Source organism: Aedes albopictus, chromosome 2, assembly GCF_035046485.1.
Source record: "Aedes albopictus strain Foshan chromosome 2, AalbF5, whole genome shotgun sequence".
Lineage (NCBI taxonomy): Eukaryota > Metazoa > Arthropoda > Insecta > Diptera > Culicidae > Aedes > Aedes albopictus.
The window spans coordinates 405,042,169-405,069,797 of NC_085137.1; the positions used below are offsets into that span (position 1 = coordinate 405,042,169).

The 27,629-nt window shown below is 38.4% G+C and overlaps 3 protein-coding genes across 4 annotated transcripts in view; 1 reads left to right on the plus strand and 2 right to left on the minus strand.

The window, feature by feature from the left end:
• LOC109407929 (cold shock domain-containing protein E1) overlaps positions 1 to 15,000 on the plus strand; it is a 62,674-nt gene extending 47,674 nt beyond the window's left edge. For both annotated transcript variants that reach the window (XM_029876451.2, XM_029876452.2), the window contains 3 exons: positions 17 to 193; positions 293 to 488; positions 10,577 to 15,000. In XM_029876451.2, the coding sequence (XP_029732311.1) occupies positions 17 to 193; positions 293 to 488; positions 10,577 to 10,593 (390 nt within the window). In that variant the 3' untranslated portion in view covers positions 10,594 to 15,000. The remainder of the gene's footprint in view (positions 1 to 16; positions 194 to 292; positions 489 to 10,576) is intronic.
• LOC134288448 (uncharacterized protein K02A2.6-like) lies at positions 2,535 to 10,564 on the minus strand. The gene is made up of 2 exons (XM_062853363.1): positions 4,375 to 10,564; positions 2,535 to 4,317 (listed from the first exon to the last, which is right to left on the minus strand). Exons 1-2 carry the CDS (start codon positions 5,477 to 5,479, stop codon positions 3,641 to 3,643), a joined length of 1,782 nt encoding a protein of 593 aa, XP_062709347.1. The 5' UTR covers positions 5,480 to 10,564; the 3' UTR covers positions 2,535 to 3,640.
• On the minus strand, positions 14,483 to 27,381 carry LOC109413859 (optineurin-like). Its single transcript, XM_019687588.3, has 3 exons — positions 27,105 to 27,381; positions 26,639 to 27,030; positions 14,483 to 15,856 (listed from the first exon to the last, which is right to left on the minus strand). Exons 1-3 carry the CDS (start codon positions 27,207 to 27,209, stop codon positions 15,619 to 15,621), a joined length of 735 nt encoding a protein of 244 aa, XP_019543133.3. The 5' UTR covers positions 27,210 to 27,381; the 3' UTR covers positions 14,483 to 15,618.
• Positions 27,382 to 27,629: the final 248 nt, after the last annotated feature.

Genomic DNA, 27,629 nt, shown 5'->3' on the forward strand with positions numbered 1-27,629 from the left:
TTTCACCACTCTCCAGGTTACATCAATCCGTACTAAGAAGCAAGCTAAGGTTGATTCCGTTAAGGGCTTGTTCGGTTTTCTGGACTTTGAAGTCGAGGAAGGCAAGAAGCTGTTCTTCCACATGTCCGAGGTTCAGGGTGGCGGTTGCCTCTATCCAGGCGATTCGGTAGAATTCTCCATCGTTACAAACCAGGCAAGTGTAGAGTATTCGAACAGACGTATAAAAATCCGGCGAATTCTATCGACTGTCTTGATAACTTCTTTTTTTTTTTTTTGTAATAATCCCCAACAGCGCAACGGTAAAACATCGGCTTGTAACATGATCAAGGTAGCTGACGCGAATGGGGTCCGCGCCGAGCGGCTCCTTTCGCGCATCAAGCTCAACTCGGTTGACGACAGTGGACCACGCTTGACAGTAATTCGTGCACCGAAAGGACCAGATGGTACAAAAGGCTTCCATATTTCAGTCAGAGCTCCACGTTTAGTTGGTAAGTACCACTGAGTATGCGCGATAAGGGAAGCCTCCGAAGCAGGAGCATTGTTTCAGAAAGTAGAAGAAGAACTCTACAATAATTTAAAAGTTGCTTAACCTCTCGTAGCGCAGTGGTCACACGTTCGCTTAATAATCGGGTGGTTTTAGGTTCGATTCCCAACCCCAGCACTTGCATTTTTTTTGTTAGTTGCTCTTCTTCTCGAGAGCGGCTGACACTGACTTTCTGCTGATCCCATAGCTCTAATGGAACCGGATTATTGGATTTGGATATCGGCGAATGGTAACTCATAAAAGGATCTATATACTTAAAACACAATCCAGAGATCGGCTGTGCGAATCTCGGTTAAAGTTTATTTGCTGAAATCGCGGCTTCGCTCGACGTTTGATGTTTGGTGATTGTAATGTATTCACTTTAGTTTTTAAGACCTCTTCACTATTTCTTAAAACTACTTTTTAAAGAAGTTTCTTTCTTGGGGTTTTAGACGTAGTTGAAACGAACGAATACGTGCTGCTGTTACCAGATCACAGAATGTTCTGCTGCTGGGTTTATTTCAGAATCCTTTCTAACATATAATTAATCGATCGGCCATTGCCCGTATAACGAAAGGGATTGTGCCTTCTTGCGAACGCTATAAATTCATAAAGTAAAGCGTTACGCTACAGTCCTTCCTTCTCGAGAAACTACATACAATCAAATCATTCAAAAATTCATTTTCACTTCCGACTACATTATGATTCGAACGCACTAGGTGCATATTTTTCTTCAAAACCAGACCGGTTAAACTTCTAATTTCCGAGCGCGACTCCTGGTCATCATCAGGCTACCGCTCGTTTTCTGCCGTTTCGTCCTGTTGGGGATCTGATCACTCGCCACATCCGGGAACCCTAGGAATGGCTCTTCCTCGGCCTCGGAATCCGCACAGCCTTGGTAATCCTCCGACTCCGCTCGACCGCGCTTCCGACTGACTTCTGGGAGTAACAACATCGAGCTTCGAACCGGAAGGTGAGCCAGCTTTAATTGGTTCCTGTGGGCCATGATCGTCGTCCTGTGGAGGGAGATTTGAAAGGTGTTTTTAGAAATCTGTTTTACAAATCTCGCCTCAATCCATCTCTGTGGATCAGTTTTCTTGAAGTTTTTGTAATATATCATATCTCCAGCAACTAGTTTCAAAAATGGATCTGGTTTAGGAGGAGATATTGTAGGATTGTCTAAACAAACAGGTTTTTCTAAAAATTGCTTATAATCCTTCTTTGGATTAATCAAATCAAGTAAAATCTTTGGTTTGTATGATAAAATTTTATGTGATGGTGGGACTCCCTCTTTGGTAGCAATTTTACTTCGATAGTTAATAAGAAAATAGTTGATTTTACAATTCAAATCTAGCTCTCGCAACTGAGGGTCCAACAAATACTTTTTAAAAACATCCTTGACAACTCTAACTAAACGTTCTGCTTGCCCGTTGCTGCTTGGATTATATGGAGGGCTTTTCATAACTTTAACGCCGTGCTTTTCCAAAAACGAGGAAAATTCCTTCGAGTTGAATGGCGGGCCTCCATCCGTTACCATCACATCAGGAAGACCGAACCTTGCAAATACTGTCATGAGTGAGTTGATCACTCGTTTTGCGTCTGTTCCATGCAGTATTACTTCTACTTCCACCCATTTTGAGTGACTGTCAACAATAAGCAGAAATGTTTTCCCTTCGAAATAGAAGAAATCTGCATGTATCCTGCTGAAAGGTCGCGATGTTGGAGTCCATTTACTATGTTCAGGTTTAGCAGGAACTGTTCCCATTTTGACACATGCCTCACAAGTCTTTACAAACTTTTCGATGTCCGAATTTATGCCTGACCAAAAGACTGTTTGCCGCGCTAGTTGCTTCATCTTCACGACACCAATATGGTTTGCATGTAGGAGTTTGAGAATGTCGTCCTTTAGAATTGCTGGTATGATGATTCTATCTTGGTATAAAAGGCATTTTTGCACAACTTCTATATCCGTTTTAATTGAGTAAAAGTTTCTTAATGAACAAGAATCTTTTTCAGTTTCTCTGGCAATCAAATTATAATCCAAAGGTAAAGCATCCGAGAAGTTCAAGCTATTAATGCTACCTATGTCGAGGCATTTAGGAATAGGTTGCTCCAGCGGGAATCGGGAGCAAAAATCTGCGTTTCCCATGTTTGTTGATGCTCTATATGCAATTTCAAAGTCATAAATGGATAATTCCATGGTATATCTCTGGAGTCTAGTTACAAATAACGAATTGTTACCGGATTTGCCGAATATGCCAACCAAAGGCTTGTGGTCGGTGTAAACCTTAAACTTTTGCCCAAAAAGAAATTTATGAAATTTCTTCACGGTACAAACCAACGCCAACGCTTCTAAATGAAGGATAGGGTATCGTTTCTGTGCAGAATTCAGCGAAAACGATGTGAAGCATATGGGTCTTTCTAATCCGTCGACTTCATGGGCTAGAACACCACCCAATCCGTATGAACTAGCATCTGAGACAACAATTAGCGGTTTCTTAGGGTCATAGAACTCCAGCAAATCTGCTTTCAACAAGGCTTTCTTACTGGACTGAAACGCTTCCTCACAATCCTCTGTCCAATCAAAGGTAGTGTTATTAGCCAGCAGAGCGTACAAACTCCTTAGCTTGGAAGACAAGTGTGGAACGAATTTATTGTAGAAAATAATCCAACCAAGAAATGCTCTAAGTTCTGGTACGTTAGTCGGAGGCTTTGCTTGACTAATTGTTGACACTTTTTCAGGAGATGGCGAAAGTCCCTTGTCAGTAATAAGATGTCCTAGATATGGCAATAGGACAGATCGGTGAAGTACTAGATTTGTAGTAATGAGCTGAATTTTAGTATGGTGAGATGGTCAATTCTCCGTTTCTGCAATGAAATGGCGCAAAAAGCGTGGGTATTATGATTCCTTGCCTAATTTGATGCTGTTTGAGCAAAACTTTGGACAACAGTGTTGTTGTTTTCTCCATTTCTTGCAACGTAAACAACATAGTTATCCAAAGTTTTGCTCAAACAGCATCAAATTAGGCAAGGAATCATAATACCCACGCTTTTTGCACCATTTCTTTACAGAAACGGAGCATTGACCTTCTCACCATACAAAAATTCAGCTCATTACTACAAATCTAGTACTACACCGAATGTTCCCCATTGCGTCACAAAAAACTTGCATTTCTTAAAGTTTACTTTGATGTTTGCTTTAGATAGTCGTTCAAGAACCAAATCCAAAATTTTTGCACACTTTTCAAATTTTTCGGCCGCAATAAGGACATCATCCAAGTAGACACTAACTCCCTCTAGTCCATGCAGGACCTGGTCCATAATTTGTTGGAAAATTGCCGCTGAACTTGAAGCCCCTTGTGGAAGTCTATTATAGGTAAATAAGCCTTTCATAGTGTTGATGACAGTGAACTTTTTGGACCGCCTGAAGAGAGGAACTTGCGTATAGGCCCCTGCCAAATCTAGACAACAGAATACCCTACAGCCTGCTAGAGAAGCAAATATGTCCTGTGCTAGTGGTAGTGGGTATGTATTTGGTACTATCGCTTTATTGATTGAAACTTTGCAGTCTATTACCAAGCGTATATCTTGGTCTTTTTTAACTACCACTATCACAGGCGATGCCCACTCACTAGCCTTTATAGGTGTGATTACCTTCTGTTGCTCCAGCATCTCCAAATGCTCCGCCAGTTTGTTTCTTAACTTGTAGGGTACCGTATACGCCTTCTTGAAAATCGGTTGTTCATGCTTCAGGATCAGTTCCCCCTCATAGCCTACGATAGGTTCTGAAAAATCTTTATCAAAAATTTTCCTATACTTCATTTTCATACTGTTAACTATGTCATCAATACCTTTCTTCTCGTTCAGACTATTCACCATCGCTGTGCTCGTGAAACCCGATCTCCATCCAGGGAAGAAACAATCAAGCCATGATCTTCCAATCAAAGGAACAAAACTGTTGCTACACTGCAAAACTACAAGCTTTTGCTTTGCTATTGACCCGTTCAATTCAACCTGTATAGAAATTTCTCCTGTAATCCTCAAGCGTGCTCCATCAACAACAATCAGCTGTCTGCTAGAGCTGCGTATTGGAATAGCGTTGAAAAATTTCCTACAGTCGGCCTCACTGATCACAGAAACAGCTGACCCCGAATCAATTTCCATCTTCAGCATACAGTTTTGCACTTTTGCTTTAATCATGCACGGTTCATTAATTTTGTTAACGGTGGAAATCATCAAACACTCCATTCCATCTGTTTCTTCACCTGAACTATCATGCCCGCCTGACCGTTTAAAATCATAGCTAGTGTCCTTTTCAACCTTCTCTACGTGATACACCGAGTTTCGATTTTGCAAACTATAGCAGTCCCTTCTCAAATGTCCTCGCTTTTTGCAATAATTACAAATTGCATTAGCGTATGCATTGCGATTTTTGGACTCAGACGGAGATCTACCACGGAAACTAACTCGCTTTTCATTCCTATTTACAATACGGCCCCTGTATTGCCTGTCCGATCTATCACGCCCATAATCCCGGCTACTTTCACCAACTTTTTTACCTAGTCTGCTCTTCACTGAATGCACTTCGTCCCTTCTTGGCTCACTGTTCATTGCTTTGGTCTGTCTGTTGGCTACCTCACTGCTAAGCAATTTCTTCTCAATTGCATCTAGTGTCAGTGTCTCCGACATTAGTAAAGACTTTTGCAACTCCCGATCATGCAGCCCCATTATCAATCGATCCCTAATTGCAGTTTCCTTAAACTGCTGAAAATTGCATAACTCTGCCTGCAACTTCACTGACAAAATGAAGCTTTCAGCAAATTCGTCCGGTTTTTGGAATCGATTATAGAAATAAAATCGCTGCATCATATCGGGATCTACCTTGTCGAACCTTTCCTTTAACTTTTTCACCATGTCCGCATAATTTAACGTTCCCAATTCAACGGTTGGAAACATCAGTTTAAGTTCATCATAAACAACCGGGCCGGTAAGAGCAATCAGCACCGATTTCTTGTTTTCCTCCGTCCAATTATTAAAGGAGCTAAGGTGTTCCAAACGCTCCAAATAATTCGTGAAGGACGTGCCTTTCACGTAATGGTCTAACGTTCCAAAGGAGGGCACGGTGTACTAGTAACAACCAGCAGAAAACCAAATTAAAATCACTTACTTGATGCACTTTTTCCTCACCGCAGATGCAACTCTACCAGCTGCAGTTGATTGCACTGTTTACTTTTTCAAGCGAGACTCAAGTGAGACACAGCCAGCTCAGCCTTTCTCACTACTCGCAATCGCGGAATCTCTCACTCACCAGTTCTACAAACTCTCCCCGAGCTCAACAGAAACTCACTCTCGCGAATTGCTCTACCACACGATCTCTCACTAGCTCACTACTGATCACCTCCAGATGATGGATTCCCGCCCGTCGTGGTTGAGTGGGTCGGTATAATGGGTGGCTGGGTGGCACGCCGACTCTCTGATAGAATGCAAACTCGAACACTATGGTCGATGGTAAAACCAAAATGGCCAAATCGGTGGGAGCGAGAAGGGAGTTCTGTGAATAATGGAAAGAATAAAATGGTGAAAATGATGTACAAAATGGAACTTTTGATATCACAATTCAAATATGCTATTACATATGCATTTATACACCAAACACGACGTTTGCGCGTTTTTTCATTTATTCAACAGCTGCTCTAATTTGATCAAGGCGTTTTGACCTCTTCAAAATAGTCACAAACACACTGTCAAGCACAAGTTTTCTAGAGCTTACCACTCTCCACAAAAACTCTGCCGTTTACTTACTCAGCTCACTCTGGAATTTCTTTGCTACACGGAATATTCCGTATGAGAAACACTGTCACTTCTTTTTCCTCGTCGCCAGCTGTAATGTATTCACTTTAGTTTTTAAGACCTCTTCACTATTTCTTAAAACTACTTTTTAAAGAAGTTTCTTTCTTGGGGTTTTAGACGTAGTTGAAACGAACGAATACGTGCTGCTGTTACCAGATCACAGAATGTTCTGCTGCTGGGTTTATTTCAGAATCCTTTCTAACATATAATTAATCGATCGGCCATTGCCCGTATAACGAAAGGGATTGTGCCTTCTTGCGAACGCTATAAATTTATAAAGTAAAGCGTTACGCTACAGTGATAACGGTACTCATGTCGTTTATCTGTTAAACTCTAACGAAGTTAGGTAAAAGTTGAAAGATTTACCGAATTTTTCATGTAAGATAAACATAACCGTTGAGGTTTCGGTAAAACATTGCCGAAGTCGGTAATTTTTTTCTAAGTGTGTACTTTCTCCCTCTTCTCTACTTATACAAATCATGTATATTCACGTGTGCATATCCATCGCTAGAACAGAAAAATCCGTTGCCCTTCCTTTCAATTTTTCTAACACAGTGTCAAACGCCTAGTTATGCAATTAAGCAAAACTGTGCCGCAATATCTCCAAAGTTATATACACTACCCGAGCAAAGTCTGATAGCAAATTGAAAACTTATTTTGATGTTGTGATATTGCAAATCTTGATAACTCAGGTTGTTGTCGTTTTGGTCGTTTTAACGGTTGTTAAAACATCAAAAATGAGAGCAGAAAAATGTTCCTGTAACAGCAAATTGAAAACAATTCCTGCTATCAATGATACAATGATAAACTGGGATGCTCGTCCAGCTTTGTTGCATGGCTCCGATCGTACCTCTGTGGAAGAAAATTAGCCGTGAAAATCGGATCGTCTGTTTCACGCTGATTCGAAAACCCTTCCGGTGTACCGCAAGGCAGCAATTTAGGCCCACTATTGTTCTCGTTGTTCATAAACGATGCCTTGTTACATATTGGGGAATGCTTTTGTCTGGGTTACGCTGACGATTTTAAGCTGTACATTGTTATCAACGGTGTTGAAGATTGTCGCAGACTCCAAACTTTGCTTGAGATGTTTGCAACTTGGTGCCAAGCAAATAAGATGGAACTCAGCATCCCCAAATGCTTCGTCATAAGCTACCACCATAAAATGAATCCATTATTTTTCGAGTACACGATTGGAGGCGAACTGGTACAAAGAACTGAAACGATCCAAGACTTAGGTGTAACTCTCGACTCAGCTCTCTCGTTCAGAAATCACCACGAAGAGATCATCGATAAGGCTCGCCGTCAACTTGGGTTTGTCAGCAAACTGAGTAAGGAGTTCAGAGATCCGTACACGCTCAAATCTCTGTACGTAAGTCTCGTTCGGCCTCTTCTAGAAACCGCGTCGATAGTATGGGATCCCTATCACAGCACTGTGGCCTCTCGAATTGAGTCTGTTCAGAAGAGATTTGTGAGATTTGCACCGTAACTTGCCGTGGAATAATCCGCAGAATCTGCCACCGTATGAGAGTCGATGTCAACTAATTGGGCTGGATACGTTGACGCAAAGAAGAAAACGAGCCAAGGCTATCTTTATAGCTAAACTACTTGCTGCTGAAATTGATGCGCCAAACTTGCTGGTGCTAGTTAACATTAATGTTCCTGGCTATGCTACTCGCCGACCCGAATTCTTCAGGCTGCCTTTTAGACGGCAGGATTATACTTCTCAAGAACCAATTCGAGCAATGATGGAATGTTTTAACCATGTGGTGCACTTGTATGACTTTAATGTAACGACAAATAATTTTAAGAGTAGACTTTCACGTTTTGTGTTTGTAGTGTTTAGTAAAAACACTTCTTACTATTTCAGTGTACAGTATACAAGTGACGTTTATTCAGAATGATACCTAATGCATAGCCTACTACAGTGTTAAACTAGTTGTAAGGATCTATTCATTAAGACACATCAGTCGGATGAAATAAACATCAATAACACAGCATTAACACAGCATAGCAAATTGATAACTGTTTTTGTTACCAGCACAAGAAAAATGAAAAATCGTTAAATGTAGAGTTTTTCAGTTGATATCAAATCATAAATACAAAAGTATAATTGCACTAATGATGTATCCCTAGAATTACTTTACATAGTTTACTTAAAAGAGTTCAAACTATTCTAATACTAAACATTTGCATTAATTGAAAATGAAAGCAAACTGAAAACACAATTTGAAATCAAATTAAGTAAAGATAAACTGATATCAAAATGTGATATCAATTTGTTGCTGAATACAAAACATGTTTTCGATCTGCTGTAATTTTGCTGTTGGACTTTGCTCGGGTAATCTATCAACTTACGCCTGGCATTCACGCAACAATGTGTGAACCCATTGCCAACCATATCCCATCAACACTCCGACATCCGCATGAATATGTGCAGATGCAGAGGTATATTTGGTCTGATGTGGATACAAACGATTGCAATCATCACTTCCTTCACCTTCCTCACATTGACCTGTAACCTGATGAGGCAGGCGCCATTGTCGCCTAAAAATAGAAGATCACCAACACTCACTAAAGATGCCTGCTTTAGTCTCCGGTAGATATCTCATTGATTCCTTGTGTGAGTGTATGTTAATCAAGCTCAATCTCAAACTGTCCATGATTACTATCTAGAGGTTCTTGTGATTTCGGGTTAATTAATTTGCAGTTACTAATCTGTCGTGAATCGCATATTTGTCCCATTTGCATAGGAAATTCAGCAAAGATGGGACTGATATGCAATTCACGGCAGTAATGGTCCTCAAAACATTTCCAAATGATTTTAAGTTTAGATTAGTGGGTAGCTCATCCACAATTTCGTTAGGAACTTTTAGGCATTGATGGATTCATTTTGATTGTGTTGTATGTATTGAAATTGATTTCAATTTTGAATTGTGAGATGAAGCGTTGGCTTGTTCGAATTACCTGTCTCCACCATTTTGACTGATGTGCTTTTTGAGATATTTCTCGCGGACATTGAAAGTCAGAGTTTTGCAATTTCAGGATGGTTAAGTTAAGGTTAACGTCAAACAATACTCGCTCAAACTAGTAGTTCAAAAGGCAAACGCAGTCCCCAAGTATAGATGACATCTATGTGTCATGCTAGACATGACACATAGTTATGAAATCCCATTTGAACTCTGTGCAAAAATATTAACCACTACTGATGCAAAGGAGAATCTAGCATACCTAAGAGAACTGTTATCTATACTTGGACGCAGTCCATCAAAACAGAATCAAATCACCCCAGACCCTTGTTCAAGGCATACCTAATCAACCATATCCCACTGCAGCGATGGTCTCTTCTTATTGAACCACACGATGAAACACGAAGCTTTGATTGCATGATTTTTTGTTCTACACCTTACATTCATATAGCGTGCTATGTTTGTGCTTGTTGCGTCACACAATACTTAACCAATTGACTTTCATCCCAGCACTACTGGATGACAGTTTACTAGCAGTGAGTGACATTACTCTGCGTTGGGTTGCTTAGGAGTTTTGCAAAGAAATTTCATGGTGGGAATTCGCATCGTATGATATCCTTAATATTCATTAAGTTCTTTGACACCCGATTCTTTTTTGCACCAATTTTCCTATACCTAAGACAATTTTCAACACATCTTCGAAGCTGTCTAGCCCAGTCGTGAGATGAGTAGTTTGGTCCGCTGTCAGGTCATAGTTGCTGATCGAGTTGACCGGCTCAGAAAACATCCGATTCAAATTGATTTGCTAATCGAATTGAGAAATAGTCAGACTCCCTAGCTACGACGTATAGATTTAACCAGCGGTTTTTTGTTCCAACGGCATAAGTCCAAACATAACGTCCAAACTACACAAAAAAGAAGATGATCGATGCTCGAATCGACTGCCAGAATGCTTGTGGTCACGCAAGCAGTTTCTACATCTCATTCGATTACTGTTTGATTATCTTCCTTTTTATTTAGCGTTGAAAACTTCAATTCGACTGTTATACAGCAGAAAGCAAATAACCAAAGCTTATAGGGCTAAACATGTTAGTTGAGAAGATACACAAAAACAAAAGGGAATGAAGGAACGGCCTGACGTAGCTAAAACTTGGTCTACATAGCTTATACACAGCCTCTCATCTTCTGTGTAATAACATATTTTTAACTCTGTTTCAATTCGTTTTTCTCGTTTCAGGAATTTGCTTGGATTGAACTCTTTACACTATTATTAATGAATAATAACGCTATAGTTTTTTGTTTTATTTTTCTAATGATTTATTATTTAAATTATTTAAACAAATCTTTTTATTGCAACCTATATTATTGTGAAACGTAAACGCTAAGTGATTATTATTTATAAACGAAAAAGGAAACAAACAAGAAAAATGTAACAAGTAACAAAGTGAAATGAAACAATACGCCGCATATATACACAAAAATACACACACAAACATATATACAAAGAAGTAAATGTGAGCAAAGCGTTAGAAAAGAAACAAATACCGAAAGAAAAAAAGAGAAGAAAGCAAAAGCACCATAATGTAACTAGCGCATTAGTGAAAACGAAACAAGAAGTAAGAAGTGTAATAATCAAATCAAACAGAAGGAAAATCGCGTATGTTTTACTAAAACAAGCAGTTTATACACACATACAATTATGTAACATTGCCGGGTGCAACATGTTGACTAAACACACATAAACTGAAAAAAAAAACTGTTGCATACGGCATTCTCTTTACTGTTAAAAAACAACTATTGTTTCTAAAAGATGTACCCATTAAACGAATGTTTGCTCTGTGCCAGAGAGGAAAAGAGTTAGTTTTGAAAACATGATTTTTCATTTTTAAACATTTTATTGTTTTGCACGAGCGCCACGCGAGGGTCTGTGATGTTACACTCGTGTGTTTGTGTACGCGTATCATTGTTCTTGATAGTTTTTTCATCATTTTTTTTAGCTGTATCAGTTAGGACTCTGTGCATCTGATTGCCTCGCACGAGTGGTATACTACGTTTCAGTACGAATGCAACCTGCAAACAAATGAAAGAAATAAAGCAAAAAACAAAACATTATGGTTTAGAGGAGAACGTTGGAAGCGGGAGGAAGTTTACGCGAATCAGCTAGGAAACACAAGCGGTTAGCGATGATACACATTATTAATCTAGAAAGTAATAAGATTATTAAAGCAAGCAAGCAACCATTAAGAGACATGAATCTAATTCATCGTTCTACGAATCGCTAAATGTAACACAAGCAAAAGATTAAGAGACAAACAAGTAAAGAATACCAAAAGCTAGTTCTTTCGCGAGAAGAAGAAAAAATAATCGGAAATCTTCAGACTGTTATTGCCCACACTTTTTCAATGTGTCCTGTCTTTTAGAATTTACCCTCGAATTACCTATTATATACAACAACAGCAACAACGCCAAGAAATGGTATGAAGAAGCAGAAGAGGAAGAAGCAGAAGGATGAACGCTAATAATGTCTGCTTACCCCTCACCGATAGCCTCTCCGGGTGGAAGCTGTGTAATGGAATGTACGCACTATAAAATTGATCGTTTGTTTGTGGTTCTTTCATTAAAGGATGATTTCCAGCAGTTTTTATTGATTTCGTATTGTGGAAGATGATTGCCATATCAGGATCTAATGTGGACATTGTCATTTTGTGTTGGACAATAGTAAACTTCGAACGTTTAAACCGCACCAATTTGAAGACATGTTAGTGGAGCTGGAATAATCGTGGCTGCTGATACTGGAATTGCTCTCCCCTTGATGCTTGTTGAAAAAAATATGATAAACTCATTTCAATTATCAGACGTCATAAAACTGTCTTCTTTTGTTATTTCTCATAATTATGTCTCTGTGCCGGGATAGAATTGTTTATATCCCTATTGCCTTCCTTGAATGTGGTAGCTAAGCACTGATCGGGGCACGAATTTGTCTATTCTTATGTCTATAAGCAATATAGCGAAGTTTCAAAATGGTAACCTTAAAAATACGGTGTTTTGGAAACAGAAACCCTGGGCAACATCTAAAATCAACATTAATTTTCAGATAGGGTGGGGCGGGGCAAGATGGGTCGCATAAGGATGGATCTCCATAACTTCGTAAATACAAATCGGATTGGTTTGCATTCGTCCGCTACTCTTTAATACACTAGTTAGCTATGCTAAAAGTCGATAAAAAGTTCATTAAATACAAAATATAATGTTAAACAAGCAGTTTTAAAAAGTGATCGATTTTGTGCCGTGAAAAAAGTGCGGGGCAAGATGGGTCACCTTTTAAGTAATTAACATTTTCTCAACGAAAAACGTCAAAATATAAGATTTGTTCCGCATTCAAATATGCTCCATATCCATACTGAGTAAACAAGAGCTAGGGTGCCTGTACCAATTATGGCACTACCTAAGGAAAACTATGTGTACAAAAATAACGAGATGACCAACGAATATCATCAATATGGTAAAGGACAGCTTAGTTTCCATACTTTACAGGAAAAATATAGAAACGGAGCCAAAACTACCTCTAGCATTTAATACAGCGTGTGCCAATGATAGGAACCATGTACCAGTTATGGCTACATTTTTTAACTTCGGTTCCTTTTCGCACTATTTGCATGCATTTCTTATGGGATTAGCCATATTTGGTACCCTATGGCGAAAAAGGGTGCAAGGAAGCCGAAATTTTAAGGAAAATGATTTATTTCTACCATAATTTGATCAAAATGTGGAGTTTAAATGAGTGCAACCATCTTTTGTGAACGTGATCTGTTGTTAACAATTTTTTTCTTGTTGATTTACATCGTTAGAGGGTGAAAATCAACCATGGCGAATAATTGGCACTATAGCCATAATTGGTACACTTACCCTACTAATAAACATTTTATAAATTTATTTGGAATATAAAAAACTTTACGATTTGAGTGGTCCTGAGGCGACTTGAAAATCAATGTTTTTACTAAAAAATTATCATAATTTTATGTTATAATTTTGAGCGTTTATTCCGCTTGATTGAAGTCATTTATGAGATAGTCTTGTAATAAAAAATAAATAACTTTTGAATGCTCCAAAAATACGTTCAAAATTGAAGGTGACCCATCTTGCCCCGCGGCCGTTTATATGGAGAATATATGGAATGTATTGCATAAGAAAAATGGCAAAAAAACCATTTTATTTTGTATTTCCAATGAGAGTGAATAATTTTTCAATCAATGCCCCAAACTTTTGTATATTCATGCTGGTCATCTAACAAAATTATTAACATAATCAAAACATGAGTAATGCGCCCGAAAATGGCACTGACCCATCTTGCCCCGCGACCCATCTTGCCCCGCCCCACCCTACCTAAGTTGATTTACTCAACTTAGTGTGTATAACAGGACCCCATTTTATTTGTGTAGAGTCACCTATGCACACCCTTCTTTGTATTCAATGGATGTTATATCATCTGAAGTGAAGAACCACATTGACCAAAGCTAAGCGAAACGCTACACAACCAGACGGAATACAGCTACACAACAGATATACAACAAGTTAATGCTTGATCACTCGTAAACGTACTATTTATAAGTGTGATTGAACTTGAAACTAATATAGGGATTGTATCGGCTAAAGGAAAAAAAAATAAGGATGATATGCGATACGTAGAGGAAGGCTATCGTTATTGAGTAACAAACGTTCTGTTAAGCTCCCTGTTTTTATTAATCATCAACTTGATCTAGTCTTCGTAACAAAAGCAAGTAAACATGAAGAAGAAAAGGAAGGAAGAAACAACCAACAAATAACAAGAACTCAACAACACGTAACTGAACTTTGAACTAATAGACCCTTCACAGCCTAAAACTGCTGCTTAGCAGAGCAACAAAACATTCACGCCAAGTACACACAAATAAATCCATTTCCCACTCAAATCAAATCCCTCAGATTATGTTAACTTCCAAACTACAACGCAATGCATAGCAAAATCACATACCATTAATAAAAAAAACTACATTGCATTACATGGATAAACAAATATTGAAAAATAAAAAAATAACTTCAAGAGACTACGGGATCAAAATTGCATGTGAAAGCCATTGAGTGTTAACTTTTTCACACCGATCAAAAATAAACAAAAAAAGAAGAACAAGAAATGTGAAAGCAAACAAAGAAAAAGAATCATTTTAAACATGTAACGAAACGCTTCTGATTTTTGTCCCGTATATATTCAGACAAAAGTAAAACAAACAAGAAAAAGCTAATACACCACACACTACACATACACACACACATACAACTACAAATACTGGAACAGCAAGGAAACTACAATAAAAAAATAACAAAAAATGAAAGAAAAAACAAACAAAAAAATGAAAAAAGGAACAAAAAATCAACGAAAAAAAAAAACAAAAATCAATAAACAGTGTAATTTAAACGAAAATCTCTAATGTAACCAAGTAAAAGTAAAAGATAAATGAAACATTGTAAGGCTAATTACGCAAAACTGACGTATAAAACAAAAAATGGAAAGAAAAAAACAAAACATTGTGAACGCATGGCAAAAACAAGAAACAAAAAACGGAAAAAAAATGCAAATAAAAAAGCAAAAAAGATATATCTAAAGTCGAGTAACTAATGGAAACTTTCTGTGTGTCTTTTGTATCTTCTTCGAACAGGGTCCGAACTTCCCATTTGCATATCCTGCTGGCCTTCGAGTGTGCATATGATGACAGTGAGCCATGTTGGAAAATCACATGAAGACTGAATGGTCACTTGGGCGGGGTGAGTATCCTTCATGTTTAACATATTCATATCAAAACTGCTGTGCCAAGTTATGCCTATGAACCCACGTGCACCAGTGCCAGGCAGCTATAACCAACACTCTGACAAATGTATTGAGTCGTGCAATCGTAATGAGATATACTTTCTGCAATGGAGTGTTTTCAATGGGATTGTCCGACATTTTATCATACTTTTCCATATTGATCACCATTTGGCGTAGCAGACGCCGTTCCTGCCGAAAAATAAAGATCTTCAGGCACTTACACATTGAAGATGCCTGTTAGACGTAGTCTGTTAGTCAAACATTTATCTAATCGGTTTCAACGGGTGGTTAATCAAGATCAAGTTCATGTTTCTGTATATTGTGGTTGAACAGTGTCAATAAAAAGGGCATAGTTTCAAATGAAAATTACCATTTCCGTATCCTAATATACAAATTTAATCTCAATTAATTACAACCGATAAACTATCCATCACGCATCAATACGCCGGACACTCGTCTATGTGCGTCTCCAGGGACTGGATGTCGCCGAAGACACCGTTGCAGTGTTGGCAGTAGGAGGCTTTCCGTTCCGCTAGATAACTTTCTTCTCGTCCGTCCACTATCGAGTGCTGTTGGGGTATTTCATTAGTAATAGATGCTGCTGACATCGTCACTCCCTCGCTTTCCTGTGACATTCGGCTGCACCTTCGACTGTACGTCAATTGTTCTGCTTGACTGTGAAAAACATAAACAAAAAAAATGGTCACTGTTAGTTTGGCTTATTTGTGTCATCATTAATCAAATTTCAGCCACCGCGCAATAATGACAATGTCTCATCCTGCATTTGTTGCGACAATCCACTCATAGGAAATCGGTTTGTCCTAACTGAAGATTGCACACCACAAGTTTAGAGATTCTCAATCCTTGTAATGTAATTTTCTAACGGTAACTTTGAGTCGGTAAACACTGCAACGCTGTTGGAGATTTACCATCAAACAGATTTGATTTTGTGTAAAAATTTGTTTGATTATTCACGCACGGAGACAAATTTCGTTCGTTTGAAACAATAATATTCATGTTTATTCGGTAAACTAATAAAATATTTAAAACTAAAATATTAATTTTTCAAACTAACTCAATTACATATTGATTTTTAAAATACCCATTGAAGAGCCCCCCGTTCCGCCGTCGAGAACATAAACAAAACTCTTAAGTTTCAGCTGCATTACCAAACAAGATTAAGTTTGCAAAAAAAGTCAAGTTTCACCTAAAGTTTCCACGAAATCCCATTGATTTTGGTAGCGTATGTTATCTACATGATGTTGGCATTGAAAGTGCCACGCGGGAAGTGGGTTTTCCTAGAGAAGGAAATGACTTTGTAAATTTAATTGGAAAACAAATATTTCCGTAGGGCCGACCTGCCACAAAAAACAAAAAAATTTACATTTGTTTCTAACATAACCTGTCAGAAGATGCATGTTTGTTTCAAAAATGGATTGAATTTGCTTCAAATGTGACGTTCGATTTGCTCCAAACAGTTTTATTTTTGTTGCCAGAACAAATTGACAATTCATTTGAGTTTACCTGAAATATTTTTGATTTTACCATGTTTTTTTCTGCGTGACGAATTGAAAATTCGTTGACGGGCTTGGTGGTCTGGTGGCTACCGCTTCTGATTTGTATGATTCGTAGGTTTTGGGTTCAATCTCTGACCCGTCCCTTTTCTCCTACTTTGTATCTTTCTATCTACTTTCTCTCTCTCTCTTCTCTACATATACAACTCCTGTATATTCATACACTCAGCGAAAAAAACTAGTGAAATTCATCGAAATATCTTATGAAAATTTGCTATAACTAATTCTTATGGATGACATAAGAATACCTTATGAAAATTGATCGTGCTTGCTATGACAAATTTCATAAGATAGACTTATGAAAAGAACAAAAAAATCTTAAAATGATGCAGACTGGATTCGATCCATGAACGTCGGGATCACCGAGCCCGTGTTTTATCCACACGGCTACCGACGCTTGAGAATCCCATGTTGCTGAACATGAATAAAAGCCAAGCTGTGGGATGATTTCATGTCATAGAGTGACCTTATGAAGTTCATCCGAATCATTATGAATTATTTAAAGGCCGTTTCATAAGTTGGGCCTTATGGAAATCTTAAGGTTATTTGGCTGAGTGTATGATCTAGAGTGACTGGAAGGAGAGTGGCGTCATGTTCCAATTTTGACAGGTCTCCTGCTCGTTTGGAACGAGAATTTGCATGGATTTGACCAACCCACTGACAGGCATTGTTGTCAACATCTCTTTTGTTCAAACGGCCTCAAAATGTGCGGATCAAACGAAATTGGGCCCCTAATGACACTACTGTCACTCCATGTTATAGGTATAGGCGTGTCAATGGCGTGGATTTGACAGATGATCACTGTTCCAATTTTGACATTGACGCCACTCTTCCTTTCAGTCACTCTAATATGTTCATAGCCATCGCTAGAACCAGAAACGTTTCCCATCCTTCCTCCAATATCCACAGCACAGTATATATAACGCATACAAACTATGCAACCAACGCGAACTGTGCCGCTTGACGTTTATCCCTTCATAGTAATCACTACACAATCTATCACCTTACGAACAGCGAGTGTCTTAATAAACGAATTCCTATTAAGGACATAGTTGCTGGGGTTACAAAATGGCAGCGAGTATGGCCGCCACTCTCTCTCTTATACCTCCATCCCCTCACCCTAGTCGTCGAGTAACGCGGAGATAAGCGTTAAACGAACTCCTACTAGACAGGATTGAGCGTTATAAGAGACTAAGAGCTTATGGGATGTAAGCTAATCGGGAGTGTGGCCAATTATCTAGGGTGTGTTAAGAGATAGCGCAATACTTTCTTCGGCAATATTGTAGTGCTTGATAAGAGGTACCATTAAGAACTTTGGTTCAGTGGAGCGGACCTGGTGTGATGGTTAGAACACTTGACTATCACGCCGAGGACCTGGGATCGAATCCCACTCCCGACAAACTCGCAAAATGTGAGTTTTTCCTTCGGAAGGGAAGTAAAGCGTGGGTCTCGAGATAAACTAGCGTAGGGCTAAAAATCTCGTTAATACAGATAAAAAAAACTTTGGTTCATTTGATTACTTGGTAACTTGGCCGCTAGAGGCGCCTTCAATAATTTGAAGCTAAATTGCACTACAGAAACCACATTAGGTTGTCAAACAATCTCATGGCTCAGAATCCTGATAACCCAGTCTGTGCGGGTTGTGGAGACGCAGAGTGCTCTCGGTCTCTAGTAGAAACAACCATCACACTCGAACATTCCTTTCCCTTCCCAACTGACTGTGTAAGGACTTGACCGGCGCCGTTATTGATCAAAAAAGGCCGAAAGCCGTTAGGCCGAATGCCGTTAGGCCGAATGTCGTTAGGCCGAATGCCGTTAGGCCGAAAGGGTCGTTAGGCCGAAAGGGTCTTCTTCTTCTTCTTCTTCTTCTTGGCGTAACGTCCTCACTGGGACAAAGCCTGCTTCTCAGCTTAGTGTTCTATGAGCACTTCCACAGTTATTAACTGAGAGCTTCCTCTGCCAATGACCATTTTGCATGTGTATATCGTGTGGCAGGCACGAAGATACTCTATGCCCAAGGAAATCAAGGAAATTTCCTTTACGAAAAGATCCTGGACCGACCGGGAATCGAACCCGTCACCCTCAGCATGGTCATGCTGAATACCCGTGCGTTTACCGCCTCGGCTATATGGACCCGAAAGGGTCGTTAGGCCGAAATGATCGTTAGGCCGAATATGCCATTAGGCCGGATGGGTCGGGTCGTTAGGCCGAACTGGTCACTAAACCAAATGGGTTAAACGGTTTGCTTAGGCAACTGGATGACTTGTTAGGATCCCAAAATGGCTGCCACAATGGCCGACTTTGGCACCGACTCACAATTTCGAGCGCACAAATCTTTTCGTATACAGAATCAGTGCATCTGACCTTCTGATTTTAAGCTTATTACAAGTGAGCAAAAACAGAATAATCAAATGCTCTGTCATTTGAAGCTTGCTTCTTGAGATTTGTGCGTCTGAAGTTCTGAAGCACTGTTGAAGCGGGATTTCAAGACGATTGTCCTTAATGTTTCAGGGAAACGGTCTTCGACTTTGAGATTAAGTGCAACTGAATCGAGTTCTCTAAAACTTAGAAAGAACAGCCTATGTTTAAAAGAAGGAAAAATCCTCGATGAAAAAAGTTGTTAGCCGTTATGCTTATAGTGAGTATAAAAGTAAAATTATGAAAAAAACACCCTATGTTCGGAAGAAGGAAAAACTCTGTTGAGGGCTGTAGTCCTCACAATGAGTAAAACATTTAAACTAGAAAGAGCAGCAGTAGACTACCGCCGTGAAACAGAACAGTTAAACTAGAAAGACTTTTGAAGAAGTAAATTTTCAGATGAAAAAGTTGATAGCTATAATACGTATATGAGTAAAACAGCCTATGTTCAGAAGAAGAAGGAACTCTGATGAAAAAGTTAATGGCTGTAAACTTTATAATGAGAAAAGAACAGCCTATTTTCAAAAGAAGGAAAAAATTCCGATGAAAAATTTAATAGCTGTTATGTTTATAGTGAGTATAACTGTTAGGCTAGAACAGTGGTGCTCAGGCTAGAAGATACCGCGGGCCAAATTTGCAATTCGGGATCGACCTGCGGGCCGCATAAAACATCGATGCACAAAAACAACAAAAAGAACAATTCTAAAGCATATTTTTTAAAAATCTGAACTGTTCAATTTAGATTTATAAGCTTGGTTGAGAAAAACGTTTGAGCTTCAAATTGAAATTCAAATAATCAATTTAGAAGTTGCCCCTAGAATTGCCTTGAAGCCACTTCAAGAACTTGTCAAGCAGCTTTTACAGGAATTTCTTTTGAATCGCTCCAAAAAGGTCATCCAGCAAACCTTTTTGGAGCGATTCAAAAGAAATTTCTTGTGGAGTTGCTCCAGAAGGTTTTCGAGAAAATTCTTGGAGTTTCTTTTAGTTTTTCTAGAATTCTCCTGGAACACCTCCAAGAACTCCTCTTAGATTTGCCTTTGGAACTGCCCTTAAGTTACTTCAGGAATTCCTCATTAATCGTTTCCAAGAATTTCTCCTAGAATAGCTACCGGATTTTTCCGAAAATTTTCCAGAAATTTCTTGAAGATTTTAGTAAATTCTGTCTATAAGTCTCTTCTAAAGTTGATGAAATACTTCATCATTAACCCTTCAGCGCGCGCGCTGTTGTAAAAAGTACAACACTACCAAAAAACCTCGCTCTTCTTATACAGCGCGAGCGCGGTGCAGTTTCGGTTGCTTGATGGCGCGCGTCCTGAAGGGTTAAATTTCTTCAAAAATTAGATTTTTAACAATTGTTTCCGGAAGTTTCTTCAACATTATCTTCTAAAGTTGCTGCATAAGTTGCTTCAATTTTATTGTTCAAATTTTCCTCAGGCGTTCTCGACATATTTTGTGTCTTGATACAGTTGGTCCTGGACTCTTGTTTGTAGTTACTCCTGAAAATTCTCTTTTTGTTGCTCGAAGAATTTATACTAAAGTTGTGTAAGAAATTTCTGTTAGAGTGGCACCAGAACATTTTTCTAGGAGATGCTCCTATAATTTCTATGCAGTATCGCCACAACTTTCTCATTGAGTGTCTTCAGGTTTACTTTCTCCAGGATGATTTGAGTTTCTCCATATATTTCGCTTAGAGTTGCTTAAAATTGTTCTCCAATAATGTTTCCTGGAGTTTCTCCAAAAATGTATCCAAAAGTTTCTCCAAAACAGACAGGAGACGCTTTATGAATCTTGCCAGAGATTTTTTTCTTCGTTCAGGAGTTTCGCTTGGACAATTCAAATTGGATTCGTAAGTTTTGTTTCGAAAAATGTGTGAGTCTTATAATATAAATTTTAACAAACAGTGAAAATTAAACAATATTGGCAACCAAGTTGAGAATTGTGGAGAATTTTGTCAAAAACTTCGTGCTTTGTGTTTTTTTTTTGTTCTTCGGAAAGACGAAATGTGAAATATTTGCTCAGCGTTGCATTGACTGCGCTAAAAAACTGCAACTAATTTTTGAATGATTCAAGATTACATTATTAATAAACTTTCATTTGATTCGTACACCTTATAAATAACTATAAGCTGGCTTCGTGACTTAGCTGAAATGCCGAAATATTTCGGAGTTGGCGATTTTGAATCTTACCAGAACGGATTGTTCTTTTTGTTTGTTTATCATTTAATTTAAATATGTTCAACACTGTGAAAATTGATCAGCATTTTTTTTCGGTTTGATTTTTTAATAAATTTTATTTCAAAAAATCGTTCAAAAAATTTCGATTCGTCTCAAAGTACTCCGCGGGCCGCATCTTAAGGCTTGGAGGGCCGCATGCGGCCCGCGGGCCGCAGAATGAGCACCACTGGGCTAGAAGAAAAGCCTATGTACAGAAGAAGGAAAAACACTTATGCAAAAATAAATGGCTGTAGAATAGTTAAACTAGAAAGAACAGCCTATTTCCAAAAGAAGGGAAAATCTCTGATGCAAAAATTAATTGCTGTAATGCTGATAGTGAGTAGAACTGTTAGACTAGAAGAAAACCTATGTACGGAAGAAGGAAATACTCTTATGAAAAAGTTTATGGCTTAAATACTTATAATGAGTAGAAAGTTAAACTACAAAGAACAGCCTATTTTCACAAGAAGGAAAAATCTCCGATGAAAAATTAAATTGCTGTAATGCCCATAGTGAGCAGAACTGTTAGACTAGAAGAAAACCTATGTACGGAAGAAGGAAATACTCTTATGAAAAAGTTTATGGCTTAAATACTTATAATGAGTAGAAAGTTAAACTACAAAGAACAGCCTATGTTTAAAAGAAGGAAAAATCCCCGATGATAAATTTAATAGCTGAAATGCTATATTTATTCTTAACCACTTATGCTTACAGCTTTTTTGTCCACTAGGGCACTACGTAAGCGACTCCAATTGCCAGCTGAAGTTACACTTTGTACAGCGCCCAAATGTATTATATTTTACTATATTGAACTGGTTACCTTTATGCTGTTTCCTTTTTTGAAACCTGCTCATGGTAGAATGATAAGCACGATGATGTTGATGCGTTTAGGTTAGGTATAATAGCCTTTTTGATTTGTATTACATTCATTTGCAAGTTAGTATAATTATGTTGACAATGTTACTGTATTGAATATCTTTATCCTGTCGATAGCTTTGGTTGTGCCCGTTCATCATAACTCTTTGTTTCTGGCTAAAAATAAGCTTTTTCAAGATGCTGTATTTTTTCTACTTCGCCTCCCAAATTGATTTCCCCTACAGTTCCCCTATGACGTCGACTTTTCTCATGTTTATTTCGTTTTGTGCAATATAAAACGATAAAATCAGTAGACACATATAATGATAACCGATTCGGCCTAACGTCCCATTCGGCCTAATGACCCTTTCGGCCTAACGACTCTTTCGGCCTAACGACTCTTTCGGCCTAACGACCCTTTCGGCCTAACGACCCTTTCGGCCTAACGGCATTCGGCCTAATGGACTTCGGCCTAACGGCATTCGGCCTAACGGCCTGCTCCCCTGCTGCTCAAATTGCAAATAAGGTCAATGTGCTGCTCACATTGACAGTTCGACACTTGAACGTGACAGTTCTCCTAACGAAATAATTATCGAACTGTCAAGTTTAAGTGAAAATTAATTTTAATTATCCAATTGGAACAGACCCTAAGTGGAGTGTCCCAGCCCTTATTCATTCGGATCTCAATGCACTTGGTACCAGCTCAGATCAATCACGGAGGAGCAACCATTGAAATACACCTCGCCCTTTTTTTACGTCCATGCTTGGCTAAGCGACAAAAAATTCTACCGCTAAGACAATGAGCAAACTCAACAGTTTTATATTTTTTAAAACATCTTCGTGATTGTGAGAAGTGTACAAAAATATAAAAATGTGTATTTTGATAATTATTTTGTGGGTAGAATTTTTTTTCGCTAAGCCAATAGTGAACGTAAAATAAGGGTTGGGTGTATATAAGTCAGATTTGATCGTTTTTGATCGATTATTCACGAGTTGAAAAGTACACAACAAATTCAGCTTCCATTTTGTCCTCAAACAAATTTTCGTGATCATCGCCACGCCTTCTTTGTTGCTTGTTTTGTGCCTCTTTTGTTCCACAATTATTTACTTTTCTGATTTGAACCAATTCAAATTGGATCATATATTCTATGTGATGAATCATTTTTGATGATGAATGATTAAAAGGTGAATATATAACGAAGCCACACCTTGAATCATAGGTTATCATTACTGATTAATTTTTTTTCCCTTTATTAGGGAGATTTTCAGCCTGAGGCTGGTTCGTCTCCATAGAAATTTTTTACAAAACAACATATTTGCATACAAAAGTTCATTTTTTAACGTTCCTCAATTTTGATTTAATAGGGCACGTTCGGTGTAGTACTAGATTTGTAGTAATGAGCTGAATTTTAGTATGGTGAGAAGGTCAATTCTCCGTTTCTGCAATGAAATGGTGCAAAAAGCGTGGGTATTATGATTCCTTGCCTAATTTGATGCTGTTTGAGCAAAACTTTGGATAACTATGTTGTTTATGTTGCAAGAAATGGAGAAAACAACAACACTGTTGCCCAAAGTTTTGCTCAAATAGCATCAAATTAGGCAAGGAATCATAATACCCACGCTTTTTGCACCATTTCATTGCAGAAACGGAGAATTGACCTTCTCACCATACTAAAATTCAGCTCATTACTACAAATCTAGTACTTCACCGATCTATCCTATTGCAGTAGTAACCACTTTTTCTTTTAAAAAACAGGTCGCAGTGACTTATATACCCAACAAGGAATAAAAAAAAAAATAAACCACTTTTTCTTTATTCTGGCAACCTTGCGGAATGCACTGTTTTTTGGGATCCTTTTTCTGTAGCCGAGTTGACAGTCGCCGTTTGTTCGTTTCTGTTTCTTTAATTTCCTGACTCGAGCTGTTGGTTTCGCTCCCTTCCGATAGAGAGTACCACACCGTATCGGTCCTCCATATAGTTCTTCACAGTGGTATGAGGAATGTCCGTTGACAGATCATGAATCCGAACGGTAACGGCATCATCATCTACGTAAACTGATATTTTAAAACTTTTTCTTTCGTGAGCTAGTACGTGTCGCATATTATGTTCATCATGGTATTTTTTAGCTAAATTAGCATTTGATAGTTCAACCAAAACACAGTTTCGAATTGTATGAAACTGTATCATTGCAACATCTTTCAGTTGAAGCTTGATTTTCTCGCACAAAAACTTCTCAATATTGGTCGCATCCGGACGCACTGGAAGATCACTAAAGTCCACAATGAGTATTAGCGTGGGGCACAAAAAGACATTTTACTCCTGTACACTTTTTGAGTTCCATTTTGGCCCCATATCAACTGTGCAAAATTTCAGCTCGATCGGAGAAACTATATTTTAGCGCCAGCCGTTTTAAGTTTTCATACGATTTACTTTGGGGAAAATCACTTTTTCAAAGAAAAATCGCCACTGGTTGCCCCTTAACCCCTAAAAATATATCAATGAATGATTTCTGTTGGAAATTTACCCTCTGAAGATCGCAAAGCGATCTAAGGCATGTGGAAAAAGTTATTGACTGAAAACCGAATGGCATGCATGTTTAACATGTAAGGAATAACAATAAATAATAAAATCACGTCATTTTATCGATCGGGTAAGGCTTAATATTTTTTTCCACGAATGTCGCATCGCTTTGCGGTCTTCGGAGGTCTGATTCCTCGTGAAGTTATCTACAGAAATCATTAAACGACTTATTTTTAGGGATCGATGGGTGGCCTCAAGCGATTTTTCTTTGAAGATAGAAATTTCCCCATAGTAAATCGTATGAAAAACTAAGAACGGCGGGCGCCTAGGCGGGCGCTAAAATATAGTTTCTTCGATCGATCTGAAATTTTGCACAGTTGATATGGGACCAAAATGGAACTCAAAAAGTGTACAGGAGTTAGAGTTTTTCCATTTTTTATATTTTCCCATATAAACCGTGTACCAGGCTAATGAGTATGTTTTTGCGTACATTCGCCATCGTAAATTGCTTTGTAATCACGGAGAAAATTTCGCACACGTCTGTTGTCTTCAGGTGGTGACTGGCAACTGATAACTGATTAATGATTAAATTGCTAAAGCTGTGTGATTAGGATTAATGATCAATGCACAATGGTCCGAATCCACGTTTTAGCAGGAACAAATCGCTATCTCTGCCAAGAGAAGAATTAAAATTGAATGAAAGATGACAAAGATATCAACAAATCAATTTTTCATGTTTTACGATAGTGACCCCAAACTTTTGGCCGATACATCATTTTGAGGGGTGACCCCAAACTTTTGGTCGATGACATGAAGAATTAATTTACTTAATAACTTTTTTTTCTAGATTTTTTATCTAAGTTCTGTAAAAAGCAGTTGAAAGCTAAAAGAAAATGGGATATATTACCGCTCTCATCTTAAAATTTGGTCGACCCAATTTCCAGCGACACTGCCATAAGTTTATATTCATTTTTTAGAAAATTTGGCAACTTTGGTTTAAGTTTACATACAATTTTTTTTGAAAAAGTTTCTTTTAAATCATGTTCAAAGTTTCTTTGACATGTTTTTGAGGGGGTGACCCCAAACTTTTGATCGGGAGTGTATATGTAGTTTTTCGATTTTTTTTTGAATTTTTGTCGATTTATTTTAATTTTAAAAATAACGTTCTCGTAATTTTTGCTCCGAAATTGGCTTTATATGTGACCTTCCAAATGTCGCCTAAAGAAATTTTTTATATTACCAACTCCATGAGATATAAGCATTTTAAAACATCGTTGTTTTTAAGTCAAAACTGCCCATAACATGTGAATTACAAGACTTAGCAACATGCAATGTTCAGAACAAATATGCGTCATTACTTGCTCTTCAAATGCTCCAAAGCTTACATCATCTTACCGTTTTTAGAGGGATCACCCTAAGTCAAAACTTTAAATTGACCTACTACATTCAAATTAAGAGCTAGCTAAAAAGTGTCTTCGGCAAAGTTGCTCGCAATAGCATTGCCTACAACTTTGCTGAAGAACTCGATCGCATATGACTCATAATTAAAAAGTTCTATTCCAGATTTGACTTAAGACGAGGACCACCCTAATCACATTTTTTGGAAAAGATGCAGCAAACAAATGCAAACAACTTCTCTGAAGAAACCAAACGCCTAAAATTAACGATAACAGAAATAGGGATTTTTTTCCTGCTAAAACGTGGATTCTGATCATTGTGCAATACTTTAACGATAAATTTTTGTGATTATAATTAGTGATTTTTGATTAATGATTAAGAATCGTGATTAAATTTATGATTAATCATTAACGCTCTGAGCCAAATTTAGTCACTCTACTTGTACAGAGTCAAACAGTTATCGACGCATCGATCTTACCCATTCAGTGCATCGGCGATCAGAGTTCGGTTCTGCTGCTGAAGCTGTTGCAACTCGCTGGCCAGCCGATTCTTTTCCGCCAACAAAGCTAGACGCGCAATTCGTTCTGCGGCAAAATCGCTCTTGTAGATATCCAACTGGGCTTTCAGCAGCTCAATTTCACTTTTCAGGGCAGCGTGGCTGGTCTGGTGTGATGCAGCAAAACCGCTGCCGCTGTCCAGCAGCGGCGGCGGCGGATAGGATGTTTCCTTGGCCGGGCTTATGGGTGGCGTTGATTGGGCAGACGCGGGAGTTGCGTGAATCGAAAGCACTGCTCTACACTTGACCACCAGGTCTTGCAGGGCGTTCAAGTTGGTGCGCATCGTGTCAAGGTTCTCGGAGCATGCCGTTTGCTGAGTGAGGGAAAACGCGGAAAAATCATCAGTTTAAGCATGTTGCAATGTTTGACTTGAAACGTTTCACTTACGACACTTCCACATTCGGTGATGTGTGCTTCCAAAACTGCATTTCTCTGCTGTAGTAGTTGCAGGTCCTCTTGGGAAATACTATCTTTTACGACGGCCACCTTCATTGCTTTCACCAATTGCAAAAAGTTCGGCCGTTCAATCTGAGTTCAAATCATGCACTGATTAGGTGACAAAAATCAAAATCAAAGGTGCGTCAAAACAAAGAAGTGATTTCCGATAACGTTAATCCCTTCGGCAGCAGTTCTCAACGTTGCTTAATTAATTCAAATATTACTAAATTAGTAGTTTCTAGTTCTCCCTAGTAGTCTTTATATGCTTCCAGAAACCCATATTGCAGGTTTATTGACGATTCCAATCTAAATCTTACGTCCGGTCAGCAAAGGAACGATGAAGGGATTAATATGAATTGGTGAGCTTATTCCATATTTTTATTTTATTGCGAAAATTCGATTTGATGTTTCTAGTCATTCTATACACATTTTGCACAGTATTCCTTACTTTGGAAACCGTTGACAATTTTGTAC

Bases quoted from the DNA above. Each gene is read 5' to 3' on its own strand.
- LOC134288448 (XM_062853363.1), bottom strand. From the start codon at position 5,479: ATGTTTCCAACCGTTGAATTGGGAACGTTAAATTATGCGGACATGGTG. The intron at 4,318-4,374 runs GTATTGATGACA...TTTTTGATAAAG, and splicing joins TAGTCTGAACGAGAAGAAAG to ATTTTTCAGAACCTATCGTA.
- LOC109413859 (XM_019687588.3), bottom strand. From the start codon at position 27,209: ATGAAGGTGGCCGTCGTAAAAGATAGTATTTCCCAAGAGGACCTGCAA. The intron at 27,031-27,104 runs GTAAGTGAAACG...TCCCTCACTCAG, and splicing joins TCACCGAATGTGGAAGTGTC to CAAACGGCATGCTCCGAGAA. The intron at 15,857-26,638 runs GTAAGATCGATG...TGTTTTTCACAG, and splicing joins ATCGCCGATGCACTGAATGG to TCAAGCAGAACAATTGACGT.